Here is an 11,460-nt window from a genome sequence, read left to right on the forward strand (position 1 = left end):
TTCAATATCTTTCAAAGAGCAAACCCTGACCTCCGAATACGTATGTGCTAATGGGATTCTTAAAGGAATAATAAGTACTGCTGATTGCAAAATTCAAGTCTGAAATGTACATTGCAAAATGTCTGGTGCATCCATGACCTTATGTGAATGGTTTAAAAAAAAAAGAAAAAAAGAAAACAATAGCTGCAGTAACAATACAAAAAAACAACTTTTCAAAACACATGCCACAATAAAAACGTGACATTTAATTATATACGAACTCGAAGCTTAATTATAGTACTGACTAAAGGATGCAATACTGTATTTTAAATGTCAGCCCATTTGGATGGGCATTTCAATTTAATTTCATTGATGCGTTGCAATCTTGACATTTATGGCCAGATTCTTACAATGTAGTAAGATAATAGTCAAAAGTGAATACTAGCTGAGGGAAGAGTTAATAATGACCAGAAGCAAAAACAGTAAACAGCTTAAGTCAAATGTGTCCATTGAAGAGATAAGACTCTGGCTAAGCTGATTGTGGCGCTCCATGATGTTCACAACTGCAGTGGGAAAAGGGTTTCAATTTGCTTCAGCTTAATTTTGGTGCCATTTTTTTTTTCACCTCGGCAAACAAAAAACAGCCAACGAGAGGAGGCAGGAAATACCTTTTAGATTACCTTAAATAGAAATGAATGACTTATTTGACTTTGCGGGATATAGTTTGCCAAAAACTGCTGCATGTACAATATTCCACAAACAACAAGTATTGCTGTTTATTTTGTTTGTATTTTTACACAAATTTGCACAACTCCATGTTGACAGTGACGTGAGCCACATCTTCCATGACGGCATAGCAATTTTTTATATGAAAATAATAACCCACTGTGCAATCATTGTAATAAGAGACCACAGTCACGATAAAATTTTATCAGTTCAGACTGGACCCAGAAGCAGGCGGAGGCTGAAGAAGTTTGTGGAGAATGGTTTATTGAGATTGTATTTGGAGTGGACCTCTGGGGCGTAATGTCTGGCCGTCGAGACAGGGAACGTGCGGGAGGCGGTGGATAATGAAATTGGATCTTAGAGTGAGGAGGGCTCGTCCCGGGCTGCGAGCTCCTCCTTGAGCTGCTCCGACAGCCTGCTTTAAAAAAAAAAAATGTCACATAACCCGGTTGCCCATTTAGTAGTTAGTATCGCAGGCTGCGGGCTCGGAAGGAGTACTTAACGGAGGGTGGTCGGACTTCAATTTGGGAGAAAGTAGGGAAACATGTTGTGTGAGAGTGGTCAAAGATTCCATAATCTCCTGTAGAGTTTTATCCTGTTTTCCTGTATGGGTGGCTTGGAGGGTGAGTGCTTGTCTTAACGCCTCCGGAGTTGCTGGATCCATGGTGGCCAGAGTATTCTGTCACGATGTGATTTTAACTGGACCCAGAAGCAGGCGGAGGCTGAAGAAGTTATGTGGAGAATGGTTTATTGAGAAGGGATTCTGAGGTGGATCTTTGAGGCGTACTGGCGGGTCGTCGAAACAGGGATTGTGCGACAGTTGGATGGCTTGACGACATGGTGGAAGAGGTCAGCAAGGCGCGGAACACGGAAGGAGCACTGAAGGCAAGGAAGAACATGGAGATCAGAAATATTGAGAGGACTAGCGTACCTTACCTGTAAGTAGAGACCCTTAAATGCAGGTGATGAAGGCTGATTGACAACAGGTGCACGGCTGAAGTGGTGCTGATTACTGGGAAGAGAGAGAAAGAGAAAGAGGGAGGGAGAGAGGACGAGAAGCGCGCAAAGCTCCACCCAAGCTCTAACAACGGAACTGCAGGACACAGCTCATGACAACCACCTCAAAGTCTTAACTTATTGATATGCTTGACGTCTTAGAATAGTCATGTTCATCGCATATGGCTTTGCAATAATATTACAAGTCGATGTCATTTCTGACCTCTGACCTACAGAAAAAGGAATTTTAAGTCAAAGAATCAATGGCCAGTGACTGAATAAGACTTAGATTATCTCCATCCATCCATTTTCTGTACCGCTTCTCCTCACTAGGGTTGCGGGCGTGCTTGAGCCTATCCCAGCTATCTTGGTGAGGCGGGGTAGCTTATGTAATATATATTAAAAAAAATAATTTGCAATGAGAGAAAGCATGGTCTGCCTCACAGTTCTGAGGACCGGGGTTCAAATCCCGGCCCCGCCTGTGTGGAGTTTATGTTCTCCCTGTGCCTGCGTGGGTTTTCTCTGGGCACTCCGGTTTCCTCCCACATCCCAAAAACATGCATTAATTGTAGACTCTAAATTGCCCGTAGGTGTGAATGTGTGCGCAAATGGTTGTTTGTTTATATGTGCCCTGCGATTGGCTGGCGACCATTTCAGGGTGTACCCCCCCTCTCGCCCGAAGATAGCTGGGATAGGCTCCAGCAAGCCCGTGACCCTTGTGAGGACAGAAAATGGATGGATGAGAGAAAGATAAATCTTAACTTTATAACTACTGTAATGTATCCATGCACTCACACGGACACTAACTTACAAATGTTGAACTAATTTGCCTTATGCGTGAGGGAAGGGGATGTTTTATCTGTTATTAAGAATATAAACATTAAATAATTTTTCACACACACAAACCTCTCAAAATATGTTTAGACCTCATGCCATGCCGGTTTTCAGCAAGTCTGCAGGTGCACCAATGCAGCTCAGTTGAAGCTCACCTTGAAAGTTGGGGGCACTGCACACAGAAAATAGTATTATCTGGGAGCTGCCATGTCCAAACCAGCGCTGGGCTCGGTGTCTTGATAAAAATAAAGGAAAAAAAAAAAAGATCAATTGCAGCTGGTGGGTCATATTTTTTTTTATCTGTCCCAGTGGACCTAGGAGATCAATAACTTTCAGCCATCCAGAGGAGTCAGGCTGTGTAAATGGAATCAAATGAAGTCATAAATAAAATGTGGGCCCAGCATCGGGAGATGGAAAGCTTATATGTGAGATTTTGATTGATCTGTGGAGTTCAGTTGCTGCTGTCATACTGCAGAATTTGTTCTGTGCCGAACAGATGCTAATGTCGTGCCATTGTCATTCCAATACAATTTAAGTGATCTACCTATTTTAACTTGCTTGAATCTTACCCAAGAAAAGCAAACAAAACAATGTTTGTTCAAAATTGCCCACATTGGTTATTCAGACCACCTCAGTTTTGAATGTTTTGGATTTATCTGTCTTTGCATTTTCTTTTCAAGGACATGCATTATGCATTACCGCCTGAGCCACACAGAATAATGGTTGTGTCAGACAAATTTGTAGCTGTAAATTTGACACCTGCCTGCAATTGTAAACAAACTGATGTGCTCTGTGGAGTTCCTAACGACAAATCCAGTTGTTGTTATACGTGCTCTGAAATGCTGCCGCGAATGGAACAATTGCTGGTTGAACAAACATGGGCAATTTTTGTCTGTTTTGCCAACAATAAAGTCAACCCATTGAATGCATAGCAATTATACTGTATATATTTATAAACTATTCGGTTCACCTGCACAATTGACAATTTACATTGAAATAGATATTTTTTTATTTTACACTACTGCATTTTTATGTTTGTAGAGGACGTTGGACTACGCTTATACAAACAAAGCAAGATACAAGGCAAACAAACATTTCCAACTCATAATAAATTATTTGGAACAGCTGTGCACTTATTCAAAACTCTTTTTTTTCAGACTGTGAGAATAATTGTGGGATACAGAATACATAGGGAATATAAGCATCAGCTTTTTTGGGGAAAATGGTTGATGTCATCATACCTGCAAAAACATGAACTTTATTTTGCTACGTAACCTGTTCACCCAAGGGAGGAGGAAGTGCCTTTACCTCATTTGCCGAATGCGGAAGTATGTTGTGCATATACCGAAGACAAATTCCTTGTGTGTTTTTTGGACATACTTGGCAAATAAAGATGATTCTGATTCTGATACAAGCGAGGCGAGACAGACCAGCACACAACACGACGTTTAAAAACTTAAGAACCTGGCTGATTTTCATGGTGATCAGGCGTGTACGAGGCAACTACTAACGACTTGACTACTTAACTTGATATGAGCATTAGTCACACAACGGTGGTGTGTGTGTGTGTGTGTGTGTGTGAGGAGGGGGTAAAAGGGTGGGGCTTCATACGTGTGTTTTGTTTGTAACTTGGAAATGAATAAAAATAACGTTGAAAGAAAGAAACAATTGCAGAGTAAAAAAAATAGCAATTTAAATAGTTATTCTGATTAATTTGGTGGTTGAAAATAATATGTATAGAGAGCAGGGGTAATATGAATTGCAACAGATAAAGTTGTTTGCAGACATTTTATTGATAAATACAGTACAAAAAGACTCACGATGACCAGTAAAATAAAATAAGACTATTGTTGAATGTGAAAGTAATTAGATGCATTATTTTGGGTAGTTAAAAACAAGTCAATTAATTAGAACTCTTGAATCTGTTTTGACAAATATTTCAGAAAATTAGGCAGTTTTCCTCAGAAAATTCAAACCGTATCAACAACTGTTTTCCGTTTTTAAAAAAAAAAAAAAAAACAAAGGTAAGAGCTGAGTTTAAACTGGATTTCTAAATTACTTGTTCCTGTATCAAGTGCTAAACAGAGGTGCTGATAAATAGTATATAGCATTTATATATATGTATATATATATATATATATATATATATATATAATACAGAAAGATCAGGTCATATTAACAGATCACGTTTATTTTTTTCAAATAGTGCAACTGTTTAAACAATCATTGTAAAGGTGTCATACAGCAGCAAGGTGAAAAGAGTTAGTTACTCCTTTTGGACCAGTGAAGCGCCATCACCTTAAATCCCCTCTAAAACCTCTTAATCCATAATCCCACTGGTAATTCATTGGTCAGTTGAATCTCTGTGCAAGGCCTGTCCAACAACATAAAGATCCGGGTGGGATGCCGAACGTTGAGTCACTCTGAGGTCTGATTGGCTACCCCATGATTCCTCTTTTCTGGCTGGTTCATCATCAAGTCTATAACAAGAAGAAGAAAATAAATGTATAATTGTAAGATAAAATGTTGAATTGGGGGGAAAAGAATAGTCTTCTGGGTAATTTATGTAATGTTTTTCAGTTTTTATATTGGCAGTTTTAAGAAAATGAACAAAAATCAAAAATAAAATAAAATAATTTATTGAGTGAAATTTACAAATTGGAATTTCCTTTTCCTTCTAATGGTCTGTGCTCATCGCTGGTGTTGGGATGAAATTCTCTATGTCCAAATATGTCAGTTTTATATTTTTTTTCACAAATCAATACTACTGATCAGGCCCCTCCATCCACTCCCAAAATTAATGACCAATAAAAAGCATTGAAAATAAGTCACTGATGGTGTAGTGGTACACTTGCCTGACTTTGGTGCGGGCAGCGTGGGTTCAGTTCCCACTCAGTGACGGTGTGAATGTGAGTGCAAATGGTTGTCCGTGTCTATATGTGCCCTGCGACTGTCTGGCGACCAGTTCAGTGTGTAGTCCGCCTTTGCTGCGAAGTCAGCTGGGATAGGCTCCAGTGCCCCGCGACCCTAACCAGGATAAGTGGTGTTGAAAATGGATGGACGGATCGAAAATAGGTTACCCTTTTTAACAATGCATTGTTAGTGGCTCAACAAACATGCTGAGTTTTTGGTTTCCTGAAAAGTGAAGGTTTTGGAGATACGGAGATTCCGGTCGACGCCAGTGACATGTAATACAGAATGTCATATTTAGACTATCAATATTTTAGCTCTAGTTTTAACTTAATGGGAAAGTTTTCATGCGTGCAATATATTATTTGTGTTGTTTGGGTAGCGCAAGTATATGTCACTGAGCGCCATGTTTTTTTTTCTTTTTTATGTCAGGCTATCCTGATGACTTTAGGTGAGCTTGGACTGTTCATCCATCCATCCATCCATTTTCTGAGCCGCTTCTCCTCACTAGGGTCGCGGGCGTGCTGGAGCCTAACCCAGCTATCATCGGGCAGGAGGCGGGGTAGACCCTGAACTGGTTGCCAGCCAATCGCAGGGCATATACAAACAAACGACCATTCGTACTCACAGTCACACCTACAGGCAATTTTAGAGTCTCCAATTAATGCATGTTTTTGGGATGTGGGAGGAAACCGGAGTGCCCGGAGAAAACCCACGCAGCCACGGGGAGAACATGCAAACTCCACACAGGTGGGGCCTGGGATTGAACCCGGGTCCTCAGAACTGTGAGGCTGACGCTCTAACCAGTCGTCACCGTGCCGCCCTGTTCATCCATAGGGATGGGAATTGATAAAAATGTTGCGATTCTGATTCTATTATCTACACTGCTTATCGATCCGATTCCTCATCAATTCTCTCATTGATTCACAAAGGGAGAGGTAAAGAAAAAAAACTAATGATATACTGTATGATATCATTGATGTCATTTTATACTGTGTGTGTGTGTATACATGTGTGTGTATATATATATATATATATATATATATATATATATATATATGATAATACAGAAGACATTTCTGCCTAGTGCAGTGTGATATAGACAAGACTATATATATTTTTCTTTAAAATGACATGAAATTAATGGCAACTCTGATCTTTTCACCTTGTTTATAAAACACATATTGTTACCATCTCAGACACCACATTAGTGTAGCAACAGAGCTTAACCAATACCCACACATCAAAATATTTGTATAAATGAAAGAGGGTTTTTTTATATGGTAGACTTTTTATATCACACTACAATATCTATCGTTATGTCACACAGGTCTGTATTGGAAGTACAGTGGACCCCCGCATACTTGCGGTTCGGCACCCGCGGATGCAACTGTCTGGATTTTTCTTTTTTCAATTTTTTTTCAGTTTTTTTTTTTTTTTCATTTTTGGGGGGACCCAACCCCCAAAACGCATATTGTTGACTTATCCTCGGTTATTCAACATTTCTTTTGGTTTAAAAAAAATAAAATCAGTGCTATTATAATAGATGTCAATTAGCCATGATTTCTCACAATTTACGGTCCAGACCGGTCCCTATCTCCTGCGAATAACAGGGGTCCACTGTATTCCCATCCTTTGGCAAAATTAAAGTCTTGCAAGTAGCCTTGGTATCATCTTTTTGCGTGAAATAAACCCTAACTTTCAAGTGATTCTGACTTGACACCATGTTTGGAAAATTCAGAACAAAAATACACCTCTTGCTTGTAATGTCATCACTCATTTGCAATGTAAGAGGAATTGATTACAAGACTGATCAGGCAAGCAAACAAACGATTCCTAGGAATCGAATTACCGGGAACCGGTTGTTTTCAATTCTCATCCCCAATCATCAGTCAATCACAGGTCACATATGAACATATTCCCACTCACATTCACATCTATGGACAATTTAAAGTGCTCAATTGACCTACCATTAATGTTTCTGGAATGTGGGAGGTAACGAGAGGACTCAGAGAAAACCCATGCAATTAACGAGGGAGAACAATCAATTGTGAGGCTGACGGACTAACCACTATACTGCCAGATTTGGGATGTGTAACAAAACAACAAAGCATTTTTAAAAAAAAAATCTCACCCCTGTGTGCATATTGCAGGCTCACTTCCACAGGTCTCGGCCACTGAGAGGACTGGGGATCGAGGTTGAAGGTTTAAACTTGTTCTTCTTTCTGAAAGACTTTGACAGATAAAAGGTTGAGGTCGATGGACTGACACAGAGCTCCTGCCACGAATCCCACGAGTATTTGATAGAAAAGAGCCTCCAACAGAGGTCCAGGCTTGAGACATTTGGGCAGCTTTACAGGGCTGGGCCTCAAACAAGGATGGAGAAATTGGGCAGAAAACAGAACGCGCATTACTGATCAACCGAGCAGATTCTTCCGTGCTGTTCTCTCTTGACCATCGTTGTACTTTTGGTGAAGCAGGTGGAGATGGTGCTTTCAAAGGGTATGGAGAGTTTAAAATGCTATGCCTCATAACCGGTGGGCTGGGGAGTCTACTTTGACCTTCTAGTGGACTGGTGAGTTTTCTATTAACTGGGGGACTAGCTGAAGAGGGCGGTGTTGGTGATTTTTTAAATTTGGAAGGACTAGGAAGTCTTCTATGGGAAGACTTTGAAGTAGAAGGTGTAGATGGCAATATTCGCCCCTTAGACAGCAGTGAAGTGGCAAGTGAATTACTACTGGCTTCAGATGAAGGAGGCACTTTAGAGACTGTAGTGTTTATTCCAGGCATTAAGAGGTTCTCATTCTCCTGTATATTTGTAGAGTCCTCGTGACTGGCAGAATTTGTTAAAGATTTTTCAGACTGTGACTCTGAGGAATGTTTAAGGTATCTGTTTTTTCTGAATTGCTGCAACAGAGTGGAATTGATTTCCTTTATTGGGTCAATATCTGTTTTAACATCTGGTTGACTGAGAGTTGCCTCAGCTGTTGTGACTTGATAATCCACTTTAACAGGAAAAAATCCCTTACGACAATGAGCCACACCGCCTTTACTGGGTAATACTGGTCCAGAGTGAACTGACGCCCGTAGTCGCTGTGACAGTCCAGCCCTCTTTACCATAGGTGATTTCACAGGTTTTATTGCCCCTTCAGCTGCTACACCAACTGAAAGGGCACTTTCAAATGAATTGTCCATTATCACTTCTAATGGGGGTGGAGGAAGACTATCCAGGTCTAAATAATCAGTCTTTTCACCTGAAGTGCTTTGAGATCTACAACTAGTTTTCCCAGTACTAAGGACAGTTGTGACATTTCCTAAACCTGGTAACACTGGAACACCACATTTCCGTACACCCCTAAGTGGCCCCAGAACATTATGGCTGTCCATCTCTTCTATACCTTGACTAAAGGTATCGATGAGCTTTTTCACAGAATTCCTGCCTCTCAAGAGCGCTGAAGATGGTCTTGGTGATTGAGGAGGGCTGGGAGGTGGTGTTGCTTTCACAAGGCCTGTCAATGATTCCTTATCTTTTTGTTTATCATCTTCCTCCATATTAGTGCACTTTGTAAGGGGTACCCTTTCGCGTAGATTGCCAGCCTTCTCCAAAGATGGGTGTATTTGGTTTATCTTTGGAGAATCAGAAAGTGAAGTTTTCCGGTTTTGCTTAGAAGATGTAGACTTTGTGTTTCCTTTTGTGTTTTCCTTGCTTTTGTTATTTTTCTGTAATCTCTGACCTATTTTTTTCTGGGACTTTTCCAGTTCAAGTAAAGTAGGATTCTCCCCTTTGCCCTGCAAGGATTCTACGGAACGGGAGCGCCTCTCTTTCACCGTTGGGGTTGTTTTAACCACACTTCTTCGAACAGTTGTTTGAGATCTCTTTAGAGATGGTCCCTTTCCATCAGCCCATTGGGCACCACCAGTTTTTGGACTGCCTGCTATCCTTGGTTTGGCACCAGCACTTGGTGGCTGAACAAACTGCACTTTGCCACTCATAGCATTTTTCATTTCGATTGTCATTTCTACATTTTTAGGATTTTCAATGCGTTTGGAGGGTAAGCGCCGTGGCTTCTGTAGTTCACAATTTACAGGTGAATAATTTAATTGCTTTTTCCTCCCTACTTGCCCATTTCTAGTCTCTCTATCCATCTTATAATTCTCATCATCATCTTCCTCGCCATCATCTAAAGAGACTGATCCTAGTAACGAGTCCCCCTGTACACTTGCCATCATTGTACACATAGAAGCTAATGAGTTCAATGAAGTAAGGGAAACAGTTGGACTTATTTGACATGCAAGATTTTTCGTTGACACTCCTGTCATGGAGGTGTATTCCATAGGACTGAAGGGAGTAGTTCTATTTGTTCCGCTAGATTCACAACTCACACGTCTATGGTGCTTTTCCGATCCAGCAAGGGATTCACTCTCAGCCCCAATACCACTGTCCTCACTAAAGAGTGCAGAGTCCTCAGGCCCAAGTTTGCGAAGAGATGCCAATTCAATGCGAGATGTGAGTCGCATTATCCTAGTCCCAACTAAACGTTTGACTTTCAGCTTCTCCTCTAAAAGTTCTGAGACTGAAGAAAAGTATTCCACTGCCTCCTCCAGGGCAGAGTCCCCAATTCCTCCAACTGTCTGACTCAAATTCTGCATTCGCTGCGTGGTGTATTGAAGCAGCTGCTGCAACAAATCAGGTGGGGGTTCTATAGCTGAGCCAGATTTGAAAGGTGCAGCAGATGAGAGATTTTTCATTTGACTTGGCCAAGCAAGATGTTCGCCATTTTCTTTTAGCATTTTTTCTCCTTCATCAACAATTTCTTCCAGTGCCCGAATTATTTCTTCATAACGCAAAGCCATAAAAGAAATCATTGGCTGCAGAGATACTTGAGTTTGAGTTGCTTGTTCCAGCAGACCAAGTACAACATCATATTTGTTTATGCTAGGATTTAAAAAGGCGTAAGCAGCTTGGTGAGCTTTTACCAGAGGCTCTGGGAAATCAATTTTTGGCATTTCCTTTTCTTTCTTTTTCAGTACTTTCATACCTCTGGAACTTCTTGTTTTTTTCCCTGACTTTTTCTCTGTTACTTCCTGCTTGTCCCTGTTTTTGTCTTTTTTCTGTATCACAGTGCTGTTGTCCATTCTTTGACTCTTCATTGTATCCCTGTCATTTACCTCTGGGGCAGGCACAGTTGCACATGTATCTTCTTCTGGTGGCATATTTACATCCCTTTGAAATATCAGTTTTTGTCCGCTTGTATTTTTGTCTTTAGTATCACCATCAGTAGCTCCACTACACATATGATTGTCTCCATCTGTAAAATGAACTTCTCTGGGCTGCTCTTGAGGTGCAGGGGGCAACATTCTTCCCCTCCTCAAGGAGCCCAGAGTCACCAAATTGTTACCTTTGGATGGTGAGCATCCCATTCTTGATATTTACAATGATCAGCTTATACATCCATCATCTTGGTGATGTCATAACAGTACATTAAGTGGTGAATGATGCAAAGAATATCCAGTGTCCTTAGCCACCCGCTGTATCCGTTATCTTCAGAAGGCAGAGACATCTGATGAATCTGTCGAATGCTCTTTCCATGAAGATGCAACCAAACCCAAATGCTAATAAATCCATTTAGACATAACCCTTCCAGGTGTCATAGATGGGAAAAATAAATCCACAGATTGCTGGTCATGTTTGTAGAAATGTCTTGTTGCGTGCGTTTGAACGGATCTCTGTGTATCTGACAAAAGACAAGCAGCTGAAAGGATTAGTGAGGCTTTCAGCGAACCCCTCGGCAAGTACATATGTCATGTTAAAGCATATAAAACTCGCCTACTTGTAAGCACATAAGCTCATTTGAGTAATGAGGGTTGGCCTCAGCTGGCTTTTTATAGTTGGCACAAATATATCTCTCACAGTGGAGCATTTGCACAGTAAAATGAAATAAATCAAGTAAATAATCTTAATTAAGAGGTTGTGACTGAGATGCTATAAATCGCTAAGGATTTTCCCCGATGCCC

The 11,460-nt window shown here is 40.7% G+C and overlaps 1 protein-coding gene across 1 annotated transcript; it reads right to left on the minus strand.

Annotated features, from left to right (window-relative positions):
- Positions 1–894: 894 nt before the first annotated feature.
- Positions 895–11,223, minus strand: pcare1 (photoreceptor cilium actin regulator 1). The gene is made up of 3 exons (XM_061795917.1): positions 7,580–11,223; positions 2,608–5,015; positions 895–1,584 (listed from the first exon to the last, which is right to left on the minus strand). The coding sequence occupies exons 1-2, from the start codon at positions 10,864–10,866 to the stop codon at positions 4,880–4,882; spliced, it is 3,423 nt and encodes a 1,140-aa protein (XP_061651901.1). The 5' UTR covers positions 10,867–11,223; the 3' UTR covers positions 895–1,584; positions 2,608–4,879.
- Between the last annotated feature and the right edge of the window lie 237 nt (positions 11,224–11,460).

The sequence above is a fragment of the Phyllopteryx taeniolatus genome, chromosome 13, assembly GCF_024500385.1.
Source record: "Phyllopteryx taeniolatus isolate TA_2022b chromosome 13, UOR_Ptae_1.2, whole genome shotgun sequence".
NCBI classification, from domain to species: Eukaryota; Metazoa; Chordata; class Actinopteri; order Syngnathiformes; family Syngnathidae; genus Phyllopteryx; species Phyllopteryx taeniolatus.

Excerpts from the sequence above, each read along its gene's own strand:
- pcare1 (XM_061795917.1), bottom strand. The coding sequence starts at position 10,866 with ATGGGATGCTCACCATCCAAAGGTAACAATTTGGTGACTCTGGGCTCC. Across the intron at positions 5,016-7,579 it reads CCTGCAATATGCACACAGGG|ACTTGATGATGAACCAGCCA; the intron begins GTGAGATTTTTT and ends TTCTTGTTATAG.